This window comes from Trichoderma camerunense (genome assembly GCF_050948025.1).
Source record: "Trichoderma camerunense strain CBS 138272 chromosome Unknown V8C40scaffold_21, whole genome shotgun sequence".
NCBI classification, from domain to species: Eukaryota; Fungi; Ascomycota; class Sordariomycetes; order Hypocreales; family Hypocreaceae; genus Trichoderma; species Trichoderma camerunense.
Window position 1 is genome coordinate 163,377 of NW_028145349.1, and position 19,986 is coordinate 183,362.

At 51.2% G+C, this 19,986-nt stretch overlaps 4 protein-coding genes across 4 annotated transcripts; 2 read left to right on the forward strand and 2 right to left on the reverse strand.

Annotated features, from left to right (window-relative positions):
• Positions 1 to 1,061: 1,061 nt before the first annotated feature.
• V8C40DRAFT_112364 (uncharacterized protein) lies at positions 1,062 to 2,220 on the forward strand. The gene is made up of 2 exons (XM_083210809.1): positions 1,062 to 1,997; positions 2,065 to 2,220. Exons 1-2 carry the CDS (start codon positions 1,232 to 1,234, stop codon positions 2,076 to 2,078), a joined length of 780 nt encoding a protein of 259 aa, XP_083068615.1. The 5' UTR covers positions 1,062 to 1,231; the 3' UTR covers positions 2,079 to 2,220.
• Positions 2,221 to 2,245: 25 nt separating this feature from the next.
• On the reverse strand, positions 2,246 to 5,868 carry V8C40DRAFT_255830 (DNA replication initiation factor CDC45 domain-containing protein). Its single transcript, XM_083218140.1, has 3 exons — positions 4,664 to 5,868; positions 3,531 to 4,600; positions 2,246 to 3,467 (listed from the first exon to the last, which is right to left on the reverse strand). The coding sequence occupies exons 1-3, from the start codon at positions 5,423 to 5,425 to the stop codon at positions 2,723 to 2,725; spliced, it is 2,577 nt and encodes an 858-aa protein (XP_083068616.1). The 5' UTR covers positions 5,426 to 5,868; the 3' UTR covers positions 2,246 to 2,722.
• A 5,663-nt stretch (positions 5,869 to 11,531) lies between these two features.
• On the forward strand, positions 11,532 to 13,516 carry V8C40DRAFT_112394 (S-adenosyl-L-methionine-dependent methyltransferase). The gene is made up of 4 exons (XM_083210811.1): positions 11,532 to 11,972; positions 12,124 to 12,314; positions 12,414 to 12,627; positions 12,726 to 13,516. Exons 1-4 carry the CDS (start codon positions 11,815 to 11,817, stop codon positions 13,174 to 13,176), a joined length of 1,014 nt encoding a protein of 337 aa, XP_083068617.1. The 5' UTR covers positions 11,532 to 11,814; the 3' UTR covers positions 13,177 to 13,516.
• Positions 13,517 to 15,904: 2,388 nt separating this feature from the next.
• Positions 15,905 to 19,202, reverse strand: V8C40DRAFT_255837 (transcription factor domain-containing protein). Its single transcript, XM_083218141.1, has 4 exons — positions 18,426 to 19,202; positions 18,268 to 18,310; positions 17,692 to 18,186; positions 15,905 to 17,597 (listed from the first exon to the last, which is right to left on the reverse strand). The coding sequence occupies exons 1-4, from the start codon at positions 18,878 to 18,880 to the stop codon at positions 16,209 to 16,211; spliced, it is 2,382 nt and encodes a 793-aa protein (XP_083068618.1). The 5' UTR covers positions 18,881 to 19,202; the 3' UTR covers positions 15,905 to 16,208.
• Positions 19,203 to 19,986: the final 784 nt, after the last annotated feature.

Here is a 19,986-nt window from a genome sequence, read left to right on the forward strand (position 1 = left end):
GCTCGAACTCAATAGATAACCTTTGTTATTAGCTTACAAGCTTGTTCATCGGTTCCGCGCCCCTGGTACTAACCCCAGCGAACAATTGAAACCACAACAGGCAACATCTGCACCATATCATACAAATCATAATCGTTTGAGTCAATGCTAATTTTGGAACCTTATTGTTAACCCTGTATGAGCGGCCCCCAAGTCAGGCCAGCCGTTTATGTTTCTGCGTGGTTTATAAACCTCGGAGCGCAACATGAGAAACACCCCGAAACCTTCAAATATCATGACGCATTGGCGAGACTCAAGCCAGACGGCACTTTCAACATCGTCACTCTTCCTTTGCCTCCGTTGCCGCCGTCTGGACCGTTGGGGTTCTGCGGCTTTGTTTGTTGCCGGTCGATCTGGCGTCTGAGAATCGCCAGGGGGGTGAAACTTGCCCCGCGGTCTCAAACGTGGGATCAAGACCAAGCTTTTCTTACCCCAAACAATGACACTTACCAGATCCAGCTACTCTTTTGGTCATTTTGCGACGCTTCACGTTCACCGGTTTGAGCTTATACCGCCCGCACTATCCCCTCGATCCTACCGTGATGCGTTTTGAACTTTACTTGGATTATGGGTGCGCTAAGCTTGGATTTAGTGTTGCTTTATAGCTTCTGCCGGGAGACGATTCGCGTTTCGCATTGATACTCCCCGACTCGTGAGACTTTCGCTTATGGTTGTGCTTTGAGGATTGCTGGCACTCACACATGATGCCATGATGGCTGTGACGATCAACTGAGATCGATATGTTATCAGACCTAGCGAATCATCCGATAGACCAGGGGCTCTTCCTCCCTCAACCCCGTAGAGGTAGCCTATGGATATCATCACATCCGGTCTCAGGGGTTGACGACTCATACAAGCTACGACTCCATGGCTAAGCGACCAGGGCTCCGGATGAAGATGAGACGGGCAAAAAGCTTGTGTACGGCAGCATCCGAGGTATCCTCTTCCCACGAGGGAGGAGAGTATATATCATGCCCTCTCTCCGCCTTGTTCTGATCTCTTCTCCTTTTCTCCTCAGGGTCGCTGCGCTTCACTCACTTTACATTCAATTCTTTTCTTTTCCTAAACAAGAGCTGTGCTCTGTTTCCTTCGATTCACTGAAACCTTTTGCTCGATTTTTACCAACCAATCTTTAAACTCTTTTTCTTCTTTTTCTCACCTTTTCATCTCTTATTTTATCACATCATTCAAAATGAAGCCTTCTTCAATTCTCCTTCTCGCCGCTGCCGGCCTTTCGTCCGCTCTGCCGGCTCAACCTGGCACCGCCAACGGCGTCCAAGCCCGGGACAGCCGATCTCTCTTTGGCCATGCCATCAATGCGATTGCTGCCCGCAACTTGGTCCCTCTCAACGCCAACACGGCTGCCCCCCCTCCTGCGGCTGATCCCGCTGCCGGAAAGAAGGAGGCCCCTGCTGCTGCTCCTCCTGCTGCTAAGCCTACGGACAAGAAGGCCGGCGATGACAAGACGGCTGGCGATGCCAAGGCTACTGATGCCGCGGCGACCACCACTGCCGCTGCTGTCACTACCACTGCTGCCGCTGCCGATGCCGCTGCTACTACTGTTGCCGCTACCACCACCTCCGCGGCCCCGGCCATCGAGACCACCGCCGTCGCCGTCGGTAACGGAACCGCCTCCGATAACGGCAAGGGCAAGGGTAACGGAAAGGGTAACGGCAACGGTAAGAACAACGGCCAGGGAAAGGGAAAGCATAACAACAACAACAATAACAACAACGGCAACAACGCTCTCAGCTCAGCCATCGCCGGCGCCCTCAACACTCTCGGCCTCGACGGCGTCCTGGACGCCAGCTCCCTGGACAAGCTGAGCGTTGGCAGCCAGATCTCTTTGCTGGCGCAGATCGTTTCCCTGCAGACTATGAAGGATTTGCAGATGGTTGGTGGACAGGACATTGTTGTTGTGTTGAACCAGGGCTTTAAGAGCAATGGGCTCAATATCGGTAAGTATAACTCATGATCCTCTCTTATAACTGTTTAAGTGGTCGGTGTGCTAATGAGGTGTATTAGTTATCAACGCGTAAGGCGGAATGAGAAACGAAGCTTCTCGTTTTTGGGTAAAATAGGAATGAAATGGAAATGAAACACGACAAGGATTGGAGCTGGTTGATCTGGCAAGGAGAGTATGTAAATCACGATAACTTGGAATAAAAAGAATTGTCAAACAAAACCATGCTTCTAGCATGTGAATGTCATAGCTTTTCCCTCGTGAAATGCGAATATTATAAGAGTCAAGTTCCAAGAAATAAACGTGCCGCTCGGCCGTTGTCATCTATCATCCAATCTAGTACAATCAACTCAAAACACAGACAAGGTATAAATCAACGAAAAACAGTAAGCGTGATTCGATACAATTAAATCATACAAGAAACCATATGTATAGCCCCTTGACAAAAAACAAGCTATCCTTTCAAGAATATGCCCTCAACCTCATGATTCTTCGCTCCCATGCCACCGAGCTCCCCCATAACTCCCATCCATCCGGCCCTTCATCCATTCAATGTGATGCGTGATTTCCCTTTTCTCCCCTCAAACACCTGAAAAATAAAAAAAAGAAATTTATATAAACAAACATTCCTACATACCTTTCGTCAATCCGTTCGCTCGCTGAGAAATATCCCATGAACGTCGCTCGTCGTCAAGCCAAACACATGGTCATGACCATCTATCAACCCACCACGGCCTTTTCACTGAGACTCTCAAGAAATCCTCCCAGATCCTCCTTCTTGACTTCCACGACAGAGTGTTCAAAGCTGTCGATTCGGACACGCGCGCTCGTCTCAGAGACGACTTCCTGGAATGCGTTGCCAAATTTGTTCAAGCCGTAGCCTCTATCGTTCTCAGCATCTTCATCATCCGAGTCATCTTCCGATTCAGATGAATCAGACCCTTCAGACTCCGTCTCTAGTTCGTCATCATCATCGTTGTCGTCGTTGCCTTGATTCGCAGCTCGCTTAGCCGCACGCTTCTCTTCCCGAATCTTTTCTTTCGCCTTCCGTGCCTCCTCTTTCTTCTTTGCCTTGGCCTCTTTGTTTGATTGCCTCTCCTGTTTAGTAGCCTTGTTCATAAACACGCTATCAGGTCCTCCACCACCGCCAGTGCCAACGACGATGTAGACCCCTCGCTTCTCGTTTAGGCTCGCCACTACCAGGGGTGTTCCTCGACCACCATGTGATAGCTTTCCCTGGGATTCTTTTTCCTGCTCAGCCAAAGCCTCTCCTATCCAGAGAGCTAGCTTTGTCAAGGCGGCCGGGTGGGTGAAGAGAGCAACATCTGGGCCATCTTTGACGACACACATGCGGAAAGCACGGAGATGCTTGATTTGCTTCTTGTTGATGAGAGATGTCCCTGTTCGGTAGATTGCGCGGTGCAGGAATTGCGCCGTTGGCAGTCCGGCTTTAAGAGCATCAATACTGTCATATTTCGTTAGCATATCAATTTCATTTTGCTGCATTGGACTTATAAGTGCAGCTCACTTTTCCAATGCATCATACGCTTCCCAGAAGCGCCCAATCCACTCCTCGCCCTGCGCAGCCAGCTCTGACTCGTCCTCCATCTCGCGGGTCACCTGGCTTGGTCCTCCGTTTGTTGTTTCCAAAGTCTGAGCATGTTGTCCAACCTCTAGTAGAGCACCAATAACAACGCCAACATCCTGAGCGCTGAGGGTGGCACGCCAGCCCCAACTGCGGACAAAGCCCCATCCATCCTTGGCTCCGGCTCGATCTTTGCCGTCTGTGTCGACCGCTGGGACCATCTCGTCCAAGTTGTATAGAGATCCGTACTTCAAAAGCTTTTCTCTCAGTTCGCGCTTCAGCATCATGTCCATGTGAGTATAGCTTTGTTTGCATTGCGCCAAGCTGACTCCCATCTTGGCGAGAAGCTTGTGAAGCCGCTTGATACCCGCCTCGCTCCAGGTTCTTAGCCTGGAAAAGAGATATGGCGAGTGTAGCATGCTGTCGTAGAGGCTCCAGTGGCGGATCAGAAGAAACCTTGGCTCTGGTGACAGGCGAATGCCCGTGTCTTCAGGGTTCCTGGCCGTGGTTGGTATGATGCCGTTATTTTCAGGGGCAACTTTTCCGTTTCTCATTTCTGGTGGGTTCAACCTCCGGACCTCGTCTCGTAAGAGCTGTCGCAAGCGAGCACCTCGCACGCCAAACCACCCAGACGGTCTCCCACCTCCACCAGAGCGGACGGGGGCGGCAACGCCCGCTGATGACCGTCCGTAAAGCTCCATCGATGTAACTCCTACTATAGCCAGCCAGAGAAGGTCATTGTCGTCGCGACCTAGTTCGGAGGCTAGAGAGTACATCATGGACGAGATGGGTTCTGCAAAGGACGAGCCCATCCTGTAGTATTGATGTAGGACGGCTTCTTTATCTTGTCGCATTCGTAACAATCGCTTTCGCAGGGTGCGGGCAGAAACTTTCGGCGGAGGTTGGGCTCCTGATGGAGGTTCGACGGGGTCACTCGACAGAACTGCAGGATCTCGGATTGACAGTAGGCCTCTGGGCTTCGGCCTGCGAGGAGAGCTGGCTATGGAACTTGACTAGGAAGTGTTAGAGATGCATTACCATAATGATGTTCGGGGAGGACGCTTGGGTTTACGTACGGAATTACTTCGTCGCCGTTGACGAGGAGGCTCTTCCTCGTCGTCACTGGACTCGTCCTCATTTAAGCTCTTTCTCTTCTGCCCCGCATGAGCTGTCTCTTCTTGGCCAGAACCGGCTTCATCGTCCTCATCTTCGCTGGAGTCCTCGTCCCCCTGCTCCTCAATGTCTGGCATATCCAGAAGCGCCAGATACGCATCACGCTCCGTCATGAGATCCCCCTCAATATCGCCGTCATCAAACACCACGATGCCGCCTTTGCCAGAATTGTACGATCGATTGATGGCTCCTCCTGTGATTCCCGCCGGACTCCTCGACTGGTATGAACTCGACACTTGATTGGGGGGCTCGAGCGGAAAGCCGCCAAAGACGTTGGCCAAGTTCCAAGGCCTATGAGCATCAAAGACCCAGACCTCAACGCCACTGTAGGGAGACTCTTCGCCTTCAGGTTCTAGTCCCAGCAGCGGGCCAAGATCGACCATGCCTCCAACACCAAGGCAGACGACAACTCCTCCACTGCCTCCCTGCGACTCCATCATCGGGACCACAAGCTCCCTTCCGGCCTTTTCCAGGTCATTGTAGCCCGCGACGGGTTGGATCTTGTGCGGAATGTAGTCATGCTTGAGGAGGCGAGTAAGGATACGGCAAGCGCAGAGAGCGTCCGGTTCGAGCGCGACGAGGATCAGGACGGCCGGAGAGAGAGGATGTCGAGTGTTTTGAAGGTGCGAGTAGAGCTTGGATATCAGAGAACGCGGGAGATACATGGCTCGAGACGGCGGGTATGGATATCTGTATCAAAACCTATAAAAGTCCCAATTGATGGAATAACGGCATGGAATAAAAGCTGCAAGTAAATGCTTCTTTTCTCTAGATTCCTAGATAGGAGGTGATCACTCCGGAAACGCGCCCAATCCTTGCCTGGTCGTGACAGAAAAGGGAACTGGCGTTAGACACGGGTCCAAGGCGCATAGCACAATGAAGAATCTAGTACCAAGACTTTTGGTGCCAAGTTCAAGCCGAGCGAGAAGGGAATATGGAAATAAAAACCAGATGCAGCATATCAATGAGAAAAATAGGAAAAAGTAACAAACAAACAAGAGACAAAATGCTACGAGCAAAATGCTGATGCTGATGCCGATGCTGACGCTGAATGCTTAAGCTCTGCTTTTTTTTTGTTGTTGAAGAGCTCGAATGTTTGAAGCACACGAGGATGTTTTTGCGCTAGAAAACGCGTGTATGGCCGGCCATTAAAGAAACGCCCAATTGAGTGACGCGCACCGCGACGAGCAAGTGGGAAGGATCGATGGAGGGGTCCTGCCAAGTGGGGCATGAGTTCTGACGTGACATGCAGTTTTGTTTGATCCGCGGATTCTCAGCAGAACAATCCTCTATTTACTTGGATATCGTATAGTGTATTATTTAGATTCGAGTTGTATGAACAGCTATTCATTACTCTCTTCATGCTTAATAAAAAATCACAAAGATCAGAGATGGAGCTACAGCAGCAGCTGCTTACTTTCGTAGTCACCAGCTCACATCAATACTATTAGCTAACACCCCTGCCAAAACAATAACACACAGACACACACGCAAAATAGAGAGAGGCGCCGCCAAAAGATACAAAACATCCAGTGCAAAGCAACGACTCAACCTCAACGCAAGGAGAAATCAGCAGGACAGCCCGCACCGATACAAGCATCATCTGCCTTTCCTGCAGGCCAAGAAAAGGACGGCCATTTCCGTCCCGTTACCCGCCTAAATCCAAACGCCTTTGGTCCCCCGGATCTTGAATTTTACGCCCGTCGTGGGTTTTTAGGTTTTCTTTTTTTCTGATTCGTAAGACGGGGTGTCTGCGTATAGATGCGAGTCAAGCATCAATGTTCTGCTTTCGGGGACCATATTGCCAGCAAACTTGCTTGTCTCGGCCCGTTCGGCTGTCAATTAGATTAAACACTGTCAGCTTAATATAATCCATTGGTGCATATCATTCTCCGGATCGTATAACACCTATTTCAATCAGGGAAATGTTACGGCGCTCCTTGAACCAAGGCGTCTAACCCACACCCTCTGGGCTTCTTGGGCTCTTTACGAAAGCGTCACACGAGTGGACACCGGGTGGTCGGTGGGAATTCCCGAGCCAAGGCCCTGGGAAAGCAGTGTGTCATGTAGGTAACCTGTGCTGATTCAAGGCTTACTTGGTTGCTTAGTTACTTGCACAAGGCACTCATACGTGTACAAACAGGATGAAGTATTGGGAACACAGCATGCCCACCCCGGCAAAACCAAGATGGAGAGAAGACAGCCGTCAAGAGAATGCGGGCAACTGTCCCTGTATCGTCTCGTATTTTCAAAGGGAGCAAGCCTAGGCTGCGAGGTCGCAATACTAGGCCATCATTACGACTCTAGGCCGTCTCCCTTCCGAAATTAAACTGCGGGCTCCATCTTCTGTGGGAAGAGAAAGAGGAGGGCGAATGCTAGCGCATCACGGCCTGTGTTAGTTACTCCGTACAAGTCATTCTTACTATCTGAATAGCCTGAGTCACTAATTTTGCGGAGCACCAAGCATTGTGTCTAGGAGGAGAGATGGGGAGAATCAAAGGCCTCTACTAATCATGCGGTCAACAACGGCATCACAGCCGGACGACGACCTTTGGAAGCCCCCCGCCCTTGAGGTGTGGAGGTGTGTCCGGTTATTCTGGCCATGGTACGATGTTGATGGGCTAGCTCGCAGCAGGTATGCGTCTCATGCACGCCTACCCGCCTGTGCGGCAGCCGGGAGAGCGTGCTTGGGACGGAGCAAAGTGTACCTGATGCTGACAGGCAGCCGGAGCTAAGAAGAGGCTGAATGATTTCGAGCCGAGACATGTGAAGGACAAGGAAGCCAGGAATCAGGAAAATCAGGACCGCAAACAGGAACGCCACCAAACTTGGGCCTCCTAGTCCTCGTACACGTATCGTGCTCGTACTGGCAACCACCACTGCAACTGCACTGCGGGCTTGTCCCATGGCCCTGCTCGGGCTAACAAACTGGAACATGGTTCACCGTCCTCGCCAAAAACCCCGCTGCAGCTTCGACGTGCTTTGAGCGGGTTGGGGGTTCGGATTGCGGATTGGACCAGCGGCTACCGGCTGTTACATCGAGAGACAGCAGATCGCCTTAGACGGAAAAGCAAAGAGTGGAACCCCGGCGTGGATTTCGAGGGAGGGACCAGCGTGGCCAGCAGTCGATTGCCCAGTATGAGTAAGGCGTGGAAAGAGAGAAAATGGTAAGTTTCCCTTTTCTGACAGCTTTCATGGGTCCAGGTTGACGGAGAGGAAACTGTACACATGCAGAAGAGAGAAGAGAAAACGGAGGGAGAGTTGAGAAACAAGGGCGGTGAGAAAGTTGACAGGAACATTGGCGGGCGCCACCAGGACGGCATGTACCAGCACCAGAACGAAGAGGTACTTGCGGGTGTGCGCATCTAGCAAGGTTTGTGCAGATAACAGGTACATGCACCTGTCGTACCAAAGAAGCGCGCCTTGCAGGCCGCGGCAGAAACGGAGTGCAGAAGCCGGAGCTTGGCGGAGAGAGGGGGGAGTGCGCATTGCAAAAAAAAAAATTTGGGTCGAGGGTCGAGGTGTTATCGAGGCGGAAAATCGCACATCAACGCAGGTTTGCTGCCAAAAGTTGCAGCTATGGAATGTTTGTGCGGCTCAGCTGAAGGATTTCACAAGCCGGCAGCATCCCGCAAGCGGGCTATGACGAGTTACCGACACGACGGTAAGGGCTTACGGGTCTAATTTTGTTTCTTTTTTCCCTTTCCTTTTTACGCTCGGCTCGGAGAAAATATGATAACAAATTACTTTTTTTTTTCCACGTCCCGTCTCATCTCGTGTGCAAGCGGGTGCGAGTCAGACAAAAGAGAGACAAGGCAGATGGGCGTCGCCAACAAGCGAGAGGTACCAGTACGAGTCGAGTATACTTACATGTACCAGCACCAGCATCCCGGACTCGGCAGTTCCGCTACAAGCGCTCCCTCCAGCCTCAGGTGTGCGTGCGTGCGCTGCGTATTGCTTTGGTGCATATCATACAGGGAGACCGGACTGTAAATTGCCATCTATTAGTCAGGTAATTTCACTGAGAACGGCTGACGGCATGGGAGGGGACTTTGGTTTAGTTCCAGTCAGTCCATGCACAGTAGCCGTTCTGATGGATGGGGGCTCGAAATGCGAGGGCCGCGGATGGACGCATGGAGCCCATCGAAGTCCACTGCACTGCACTGCGCTGCACTGCAGAGGTACCCGCTCCATGCTCGTACCTGTACCCGTGCCTGTGCCTGTACCCATACCTGCGCCTGTACCCGCGAGGTACCTGACCCAGCCCGGGGATGCCCTTCTGGAGCGAAAAAAGGGCACTACCGAGACCTGAGCCTGGAGGATGACACACCGCACCAGACTGTCGGGTCCGGCTGTTGCTGGTTGTGCCACATTTAACCAAAGCGCTGGGCCTGGTTTGCCCTTGGACGCAGCACTTTTGGGCACAGAGCCCGAACAAGTTTCTGCAAAGGATGCACCGCTAGAAGAGGCTTTGCTAACCGGTAATATTCTAGAGCTTTTTCGCCTGTGCTAGCAGCAGCCCCAGGGTAACGGGGTCGGTCGTAGTACTGGAGCAGAAGCCAGCTTGGTGCAGTGGCTTTCAGGTTTCTGCTGTAGCTCCAAGCTCTGCGCCGTTTTAGTGCTGGTAGCACTGGCGGGAGAGAGCTGGAGCTGCTTGCTGCCCTAGACAGGACCAAACAAGACAGGGCCGGGGCAATTTGATGATGGCCGGGCTTGGCGAATAACCTCGTCTGTTTTTGTTTTTCAGCTCTGTCTCTGCTCTGTCTTTTTTTTTCTCTCTTTTCTCTTTGCTTGCCAGTGGTCTCCGGGAGTGTATCCCGTGTCTGTGCCGAACCAACCAACCAACCAACCCCATTACTCGGTAACACCAGACACCAGCCCATCCCTCACTAATACCAACACGCCCCTAGCATCCAAAGTTAGACCAATGGACGCCTTTACCCTCTGTAGCAGATTGGATACTTTGGCCCCCCCCAGCCTAGCGACCATCCACATTTGCGCGCTGCTCGGCGGAACGGTCCACCGCCTTAGCTGTTTGTGAGCTCTAGCGCCTCGCATGATGGAGTGCACACCACCAGACGAAAATCGCCCATTTTCCCTAGCACCGATTTGCCAGGAATTCGGCTGTCGATGACGGGAAAACGAGACAAAACTAGACAAACAAATGGACGGATTGACACAGCCGTCAGAAGGAGGGGAGACCAGTTTAGGTGCAGTTACAGCATGTGCTTTGCCTACTAGGTACATGAAGGTACTGACCCTCGCCTCGCTCGCCTGACCTCGCTTCACTTCGCTTTGCCTTTCCATGCTTGTCCGCCTCGTAAATCGAGCTATATTCCGTTCCGTATTGCATCAATGCTCTCTCCTCGCGTAAGTACTACTAGGTACTAGGTAGATGGAATGGATCAAATGCAGTGCAATGTACCTTTTTGCCGCACAAGGTTTCGGCCATGGCATCACATCAGGGTCTGAATCCTCCCGATCTTTTTTTGTGGCTTTCCCAGTGCATCTCCGGCTACCCCTCTTGCAGCCTTTGGGTCAGTCTGTGGCTTCAAGCCTGCACTTTTGCCCCTGCTGGAATGCGTTGCCGTTGCATCCAGCCAATCCAGTGGCATTTCGAGTTCAAATGTATGTTGCCATTCTCGTTCACGTCTCCTCTTCCATCTTAGTAGGCTCTGCTTTAGCTTCAGTGTTCTGGCTGTCGGGGCTTTCAATCCAATCCAATCCCATCCATCTAGTTTAGCAGCACCCAGTACCCAGTGCCTGGTTTCAATCGCCTCCATACCTCATCTTTTTTGTTGGCCGAGTCTGCGTTGTGTCTGCCAAATTCCCCCCTTCATAATATCCATCCCATCCCATCCAAGTTCCGCTGCCCCCGCCTTTGGGCCTCCATCTGCTATACTAAAAGTTGCTAGCTAGCTAAAAAGTGCAATCTTGCTTGGCAGCTCGTCACTATTCCAGTTTTTTTTTCCCTCCCAAGTCCCGACAGTACGGCGCCCAGGTAAACCGGTAGCTAATGTAATAAGCCACTCTCCACCCGCTACCAGATCTCTGGCTCAGACACCGACCAACAGCACAACTATAACTCTTTTTGTTTCTTCGAGCCACGCCCTTCACGCCCTCGTTTTCCGGGCCTCCACGCCCCCCGGGGATCCTCCTTGCCTCGACGTAGCAGTTGCTGGCAGGGTATCCTCAGGTATCCTCACTGCTAAAACAGAGCAAACTCCCGCCATCCGGCCCCCGAGACTCCAAGGGACCCCCCCATCCCCATCTCTGCTGTACTCCTCCTCCTCACCCCCGACTTGCACTTTGCATCACTCACCCTCACTCAGCCTCTCACTCTCTACTGTAATATTTTTTAAATTACGAGTACACTAACCTCCCACCTCCGCCATCCCTGCCCCGTGTCTCTGGCCCGAGTTCCCTTGTCTGACGCCGCTATAGCAGCTGTCAGGTCAGTGCTTATGTGCTTGTCTGACCCTCCATCCCAAGCTGCTGGGAAGACGGAGGATTCTGAGCCAGTATCGTCTCGCATTGGCCAGTTGCCAGTGCCCACCGACCGGTGACGGGACCCAGCCTACTGGGCCTTGCAAACTTGTGCGTGCTCGAGCTGTGCCTTTTCCCGTGTCTGTCCGCGGCCGCTGTCTGTCTGGTGCTGGTGCTGGTGCTGGTGCTGGTGCTGGGGGGCGTCTGCTTTCTGCTTTTCATTGCCGCACCCTCTCCTCTCTCAGCCCTTTTTGGCTTGCTGCAAATCACTCGGGGCCCTTCCACTTCTGTGCTAGAATAGATCGACCTTGGCTCCCCGAAACGGAGCCCTTTCACTCATTTCTTTTCTCCCTTTGCAACGCCGACCAGACGCTTGACAGACACTCGATCCAATTGGCCTCGGGGACTCGTTTCTGACATAAACATTATTATTTGACCCTTTCCCCCCTCTCTCGTCTTCCAGATCAAAGAGCTTCTTCTCATTTCTATCTCTCTCCTCCCCTCCAAACTCCTATTCCTACATCTACCTTGATATTGAGAACCTATCGTTGTATACACTTTGGCCGCCATGAGTCTTAATAGTGCACAAGGCCCTCCCGGGTCCGGAGAGGGCGACCATCACGGCTCCAGCGAGGACTCTACGTCAGATTATGCCGAAACCGTGGACTTTTCCGAGTTCACATCCATCGACACCGCCCAGATGGTTCACAGATACAAAAACGGGAGGTAGGTCAAGGAATCCCTGACAAGAACGCCCGCTACCCCCTCGGGTGGCGAAAAAGGTGAACAAGGAAAAAGAAGGGGAAAAGAAGGAAAAGAGAACAAGGCCAAAAAAGAGGAGCCCGAGTCAAGTTCGTGAGAGCTGACGAGTCAATAGGCGGTATCAGGGCTGGTTTGACGAGCGCTATGGACTTCCAAACGACGACACGGAGCAGGCTCGCGAGCACCTCAAACACAGAGTCTACTCCGACTATCTCCTCAACGGCGACTACTTTATCTCACCGATCGGCAATAACCCCCAGAAAATCGTCGATCTAGGCACCGGCGCGGGCTTCTGGCCCATCGATGGTTCGTATCATTCCTTCCCCTTTTGTCAGCTGCTGAGAGCTTCGAAAAATGCTCTCCATCCTCGATTCCAACTCAACTAACCTTCCTCGTACAACAAAGTGGCCGAGAGATACCCGAGTGCTCGTGTCATTGGCAGCGACATATCTGCCATCCAACCTCCTTGGACACCGCCAAACGCAGAGTTTCGCGTGGAAGATCTCGACGACGAGAGCCGTCCGTGGACGAGAATCTACGCCGGTGCAGACCTTATCCACACAAGGTCCGTCATCCAGACGGTCCGCAACCCCGAACTATTTCTGCAGAGAGCTCTAGAGTACGACAATGACCCTATGCGTTTACCCCTTTGTTTCACTCCTCCCTTCTTTCACACTCCTTTTAGAACAAGAACAGTGGCTGACCGAGTCAAAATAGGGCCTTGAAGCCTGGCGGCTGGCTCGAGTGTCATGATCTCTTCATACCCCTTACCTGGGAAGACGGCACTCCCGCAATCGACCATCCCGTCCAACGCCTCTACGACCTCGTAAACGACGGCCCCTTTGCGCGAAAGTACGGCTGGCAGCTCTACTTCCCCCCGACGCTGCCCCAGGTCCTCCGCCAGATGGGCTTCATCAACGTCCAGGAGCAGCACACGCCCATCCCCGTCGGCCGATGGTCGCGCCGGTCACGAGAGCGCGAGATGGGCATGTTTAATCAGGACAACCTCATCGACTGGACCGCGGCCCTGCTCATCCGGCACGACGACCTGGGCATTACCGAAGAAGAGGCGAGGCAGCTGTGTCAGGAGACGCTCATGGCCATGGACAACACCAAGATCCATGCCCGCCTCGACTGGGGCATTGTCTGGGCTCAAAAACCGTTCTGATCTTGACAAGGCGACCACGGATTTATGAACATTTAACGAAAAGAAAAAAGAACAAGAAAAAAAAGGAATGAAAAGGGGGAAACGGTGACGACTGCATTACGCTGGCTTAAGGGAAAGAGAAACAATATCCCTCTTTGATACGATTTCATGCTGCGTGATATCTCGCCCAAAAAGAGCCAGCTGGCGGCTTCGCAAACGATACATAACGATGGCATATACTCTGGGTTTCCTTTCTTTTCCTTCTCCCTCTCTGTTTCCCTCACTCTCATACTCTCCTCTAGGGGGAACTGCCTACGTGGGGGCTACAACCAAACACCGCCTTTGCCCAAGACTCCTAAGCGCCGAAGAATAAAAAAGACATAAAAAAAAGAAACGGTATAGGACCGGCAAACATACGGTGGGGATGGACCACATTATTCAACGTTGGCATTTTCCCCATTGATTTACCTACTGCAGAATGCCTCATCACACGCACACACACATACCACGCATACACATACCCCTGGCACCACCCCCTCCTCCCCAATCACGCACATCTTCTCTCTATCTACAGAAATTCACGTATCGCATACCAAAGCGTTTTGGAAACATGAACCTTGCATCATGGAAGAACTCAAAAAGGGTTTACGGCGCTGGGCTTCGGGACTTTTAAAGAGCGGGAAACGAAAGAAACGGGCACATGTTTTGTTTAGGTTTGTCTTTTTGGTTATTTTTTGGGGGAGCATTTTATGGGTGTATATTTGGAGGGGTTACCATCAAAGAGGATAAGGAAATGCCCACTTTATTCTGGGGAATGCTTTTTTATCGGGAGGGACAGACATGCTCTTTGCATTTCATGAGAAGCGCTATTTTGGCGCTTCAGCTCCCTTTTTTTTTTGCTCTAATCTTTTTTGGAGAGGGGTTTGTGATATCTTGGCTGTTTTCTTTGTATTTTGGATATCCCGACTCTGCGTGAGTGAATGGTTTTATTTACCTCTTTAGCCTTTTCTTCTGTTTTATTGTGGACGTGGATAGACGGACATGTCACCAGAGCTATAAACAAGCGGATATCCATCACCACATCATTTCAACAAAAACACACTATTCCACAACAGCCGATGATAGTTACGGTGTACGGGAGTTGAGAGATGGTTATCAAATGTGTGATCTGGCAGAAGTCAATCCGGGTACTACCCTGTCCGGGGGTATGACACCTCTTTCTTCCCAATCCAACCCTGCTCTTTTTTGTCCTACGAGTTATAATACCCTTGTTCCGCCCAACGTTTCCCTCCAAACCCCTGCTTGGTTCTTTATGCTTTTACCCAATCCGTCATTGTCCCTCCTCTTCGCAAGACAAGCCAATTCTCTCTCTCTCTTACTGTACTCCGTACGGAGCCCCTTCCGGGTCCCGCCCCCAATCAATCACCTTTTCTTGACGCTGCCCTCCTTGATCGGATATAAGACGCGCATCTGGCCATCCGCAAATGCACAATCCCACTTCTTTTGTGTGCATTAGCCGCCCATCAGGGCCTCTCCGATCATGGGAAGAAGAGGTCAGCAGTTGCTTGGTTACATGTTTGACTGCCCACTAGCCTCGTTTCTTTTTTGTGTTTGGTCTTCATGCCTACATGTGACCGATCGCTTTGGCGGAGATTGCAGGGCCCGATTTGTTTTTTGACCGTTTTTTACTGTATCTGAGGGTGTATACATATGGTCTTTTTTGTCGGTTCGCCTTATCGGTTGAGGCGTGTTTTCTCTGCTGTTAGTCTATGTGTGTGTTGAGAGTGATAGACATTTTGATATATCGATGTTTCTAGACAAACTACGAGACCAAAAAGATAAATCTCTAGAAATAATGAGTTAAATTATTTTGAATCATTTCATTTAAAGGCCAAATAGAATTGTATACGAAGTACTCCGTGCTCCGTCCAATAATGCAAAAGACGACACCATGCTTCAAATGCACCAGAACTGCCATTTACAGCAAACCCAAAACACACCGAACGTCCATGCGGAAACTTACAGGGATCACCACAGACGACAAAATAGTTCGTTACTACGTACTGACATGAATTGACAATGCTTTATTTTATTTTTCTCTTCATGACGTTTGTTGGGTAGGGGAAAAAAAAGAAAGAAATATATAACTCCCCGATTTATCATACTAGTTTCTTACATCCCCTGTTTGTTACCCAAGCGGTGTCCCTCACCATTAAATTATGAAAAAGCAAGGACGTGCGTAACGTACAATTACTCGTCACCTTATGACCGACCCCGTCACGGTAAAAAAAAAAACAGATTATTATGGAGTCAAAGTAGCGGACCGATGCGACGGAACGCAAACGATGAAAGCTGGGGCGGAAAAAGCGCAATACGTACACTTGGAAAATCCGTCGCTTTGTGTTTGTCAAGGGGTGGGTGTGTGGACAATGGCGTAATGCTCAATTTTACACAAAAATGCTACTTCACTCCTACTCTGTAACAGTAGTTCTCAGGAACCAGTTATAATAAATGAGGTGAGATTCTTATTTTCTTCAAAAGGCACGCAGCTGCGAAAACTACTGGCGGAGTTGCCCGATTCTTACAAATGGTCGAGCCCAGGCTTACCAACGTGCGGTTCGGTTCTCCCATGCTTTGCCCAGGGGTTCGTTCCCGAACAGCTCGTGGCTTCGGCGTGGCCCAGACAGACAAGCGACGCTGTGATCGACATCGATTGCTTGCGACGGGGGGGTTAAACGAGGCGTACGTATTACGGAGAAGTGAATAGTTCTATTGGAATCTGACTGCCCTGGAAAAGAGCCTCTGCTGAGTGATGATGACCAAACCGCTGTCTTACCTGTTACCGTGTATGTAGTATCTTCTCCTCTTAATTATAACAATATACACCACAAATTTCGAGTGATATTCCAGAAAGAATAAACAGTGAATAGAAGAAAATACCGCTCCGCGTCGTGTATTTACGCACCCAAATCCGAGGGGTGACATCTCTCAATCCCTCCCCCCCCTTTTCTCTCTCCTTCGCCATGCTAATGCACCTGTGCTTCTCTCCTGCTCTAGTTTCCAAACATGTTTCCTCCCGGTCCTCCTGGCCCTCCTGGTCCGCCGAATCCGCTCATACCGTTCCCGAAGCCAGCGTGATTAGGCGTCGTGAAGCCTTGGAACGTGTCGGCATCCTGATAGCCAGCCATGAGGAACGACCAATCCATCTCTCCGTCATCTCCAGACGCCGAACTAGAAGGAGCCATGGCCGGCTGAGGGGGACCAAACCCGCCACTCTGGTCCACCGGCGGAGTCATCATGACGGCGTTGTCCAGCGAGGTCGTCGACATCTCGCGGGTACGTGGTCGAGGAAAGGCTACCGGCGGCTGCTCTGGGACGGACCCCGTGGGATTCTCTGAGCGCGCCCTTCGCTTGGCCTCGGCGCGCTCCTGGAGAATCTTCATAAATCGCGGTGTTACAACCTCCTTTCCTGCAGCCCGCTGGGCATCGCAATGGGCCGTCCAGGCTTTGATGAATTGGTTACCGAAAACTCCGTGCATCGGGCTGTGAAGATTGGATAATAAACCACGAAGGTCATAGTTCGCCTCGATGGCTGCCCATGCTCTCTCTACTAGCGGTCCTGACTGGCGCTTGCGTAGTTCCTGAACAAGGAACATGTATGCAGGAAACGGGAAATAGTGCATCGCGTACCATCTATACGGTCGAAGACTCTCCGAGGACATGACTACATTGTCATGTTCTACCCATGATATGGCTTGCGTAGTTAAGGCATCTCGTTCGATCTCGCTCAGTGGCATGGGCTCGGCGTTGTGTCTCCGAACAAGATAATTGATGATTCGCATCTTGCAGAGCGCTGCCCGCGTCATAGTCATTGTAAAGAAATGGAGAGGAATCTTAGGGTCGCAATGTGTCAAGTACGTGCCCTCCATATGAGCACAGAATCCTTCAAGAGTGTATACCGGAGCATCTTGGCCAGCCAGACGTATTGTCACGGCGGGTGGCTTTCCTGGTTGTGCGGATTTTCCTGATTGCGGCGAGCCGGCGCAAATCTCTGGGTTCATCTTGAAACTGTCTCGATTGCTGTTACTCGCCACGGCCATGGAAAGCTCGACGCGTGTCAGAGCGAAAAGCATCTCTGTGGGTCCTGTGTGCGGCTTTGGAGGTTCTTTGCCATCAGCGTGGAGATCAGAATCGTTGACGTTCAAAGGCTTCTTGCAGTCACAGCCTGAGGTGAGGGCGGTGACTGTTGAACCCGTCATCTCTCCGACTCGTCGGTCGTATGAAACAAGCGTCCACCACAATCGCCGCCTCTGCTCGACCTCGAAAGGAGAGAGGCCATAGCCGTCGGGGTCTCGATGAAGGCCCATCCGCTGGGCGATACGAATGGCGATGCCCATCATGCAAAACACTTGCCTCGGATCTATATACCACCGAACGGTCATCTATAGCATATGTTAGCGGGGACGTGGATTAAGAGGTACTCTCTAGTGGTCCATGGAATAACCAATACGAGAAAAACGAGGAGTAGAGACTCACAAGATATAAGAGGTATGCCTGCAGGGTCAAGGGATCGGGAATCCGCATGAAACTGGCGTTAACCAGGGCTTGCTGAAGTGCTGGGAAATACCGGCCAAGAAGTTCCTGCTTTGACTCGCCAAAAATCCTCTGGATTTCAGCATCCTCAATCGAGTTGATAGAGATTACATAGATGCCAAACATGAGAGCCTCTATATTCTTCGGAGCCTCGTGAGGCCGAGAGGTTGCCTCGATAATCTTGCTCTGGATGCTGGGCACATGTGTAATTTTCAACAGGGGGTTAATGTTGTCAATGTATATCTGCCAAAGTTGCAGCACCTGGACAGGAGAAGGGTGGTTATGAGTGACGGGGGCAAAGGAGCCTCCGATGATGAAAGGGAAGCCATCTTGATTCTCAAACATCTTATCAAAAGCAGAATGAATGAAAGACCCCTTCTTAAAATTCTCATCCTCATCTTCGGACGAGTCTTTCAACAGCTGTTCACTGGCTCTAAACTGTTTCACAACGGCAGTCAGGGTCAATAGTAAGACAATGGGAATAAGTGTACATAGGTACACGTCGGGCTAGGCTCTTACCTCTTTATGGAGAGAAAACCAAGCTCCAGGAGGCTCTTGGGGACTAATAATAAGCAAGTTTCTCGAATCAGCATCAAATTCTCTTTACTTCCTTCCATGTCCTAAGCGACATATATCTTTGTCTGATAGCATGGGAACTTATATGAACAAGCACTTACGCGACAGTAGTAGAAGAGCCAGCAAGTGCTTCTGGAGAAGTCTTTAAACCCTCGAAATCGGTTTCAAGCTCGTCAACATCATCTCCGAGGTTGCCGTCCGCCCTATAGTCCGGATCAATGGCATCAAATTTGACGCCATTCTGTGCCAGCAGGGTCTCATACTTTCGCAACCTCTCGAGCAAGTCCTTTTCCTGCAGCTTCTTGCGCCGCCGCCTCGGAGGCTGCGGGGGAATCACTCGACATTCTGCACCCGCCTTGACGCAGTTGGCACAGGGCTTGTTCCTGTCGCAACGAACCTTGCGCTGTTGGCATAAGACACAGCTAGTGCCCCGGGTGAGTTTGATCACCGAAGGGTCAACCGGAGGTGAATGTTGGGGAGGCCGGCCTTGGGAGGCGGATGGCGGCGGCGGGGCTGAGCCGGGGCCTGGCAGGCGAGCAGAAGCTTCAGCAGACATTCAGCCTAGAGGACGGGCAATTGGCTGCTAAAAAAAATGTCCCGATCTGGAGGGCCGATCCAGTCCAGTGGTATCAAAGGGCGCTGGCCCAATCCAATACTCTTGGCTAGTCAGCGCAGCGGCGAGAGCTGGCACGGACTGATTGGCGGACGCTGACACAACCCTGCATGCAGCTGAGCTGAATACAGTAGATCTGTTTGCTCAGGGCGCTTTTTACGCTGGAGATGCAGCGCCTGTACCTGTAGGCTGTAGGGCTGAGGCTCGGCTGGGGCCGTCGGTTGCGAAAGAGTCGTCTCGGACCCGGGCCCAGACTTTGTTGGAGACGGTTCGTCTGGCGATATTTGAGGGGAGCGAGGAGAGAGAAAGCGGGGGCTCATTTGCGGTTTTAGGCAGCCAGGCCAATGGGAGGCAGATTAGCAAGCCGGTGGGGATTCCTGTGGCATGGAGCCGCTTTTTGCCTTGTTGGCCAAGATTTGATGGTTTGAATGCGGAAAACATGGCGTGTTTTGGCTTTGTTGGTGACGAATATCATGACGTTGGTCAGCCAGGAACAATCTTTAGAAGAGTTGAAATAAGATAGCCTCAGGCACCGGGGAGTAAATGGGTTATGAAGCCTTATCGGATGAAATTCTCTATCGATTAGATTGGAAGGCTTACCTTATACTGTACATGCAAATGTATCTGCTCTTGTACTTGGCCCTGCTGGAATGCAGTTACAATCAAGGAATTGCATGCGAATATTCACATGATATCGCAGCCGATATGCTTCAGGGTCATAAGAACATCATTATTGATGTCATTAATTCGATGTAAATACCTTCAAAGGCGCCCTTAGATGAGTAGTGACGATACTCGGTAAATCAGGTGTATAAGTCAGCTTATCTGAGGATTTACATCTCGAATATCATCCAACCCACCGGGTACCTTGACAGAGACTGCTACCCAGTACCTATCCAGTACTGTAAACTTCGATAGGCCTCTACTCCTCTGTACAACTGCTAAAATGCCATAATGGCTTTTTGATACTGTGTGTCTTGACGATGCTCTCTTGCCCTCACACATTGTAAGCTTAATTTGACGAGTACGTGTAAGCTTGGCTAAAATAC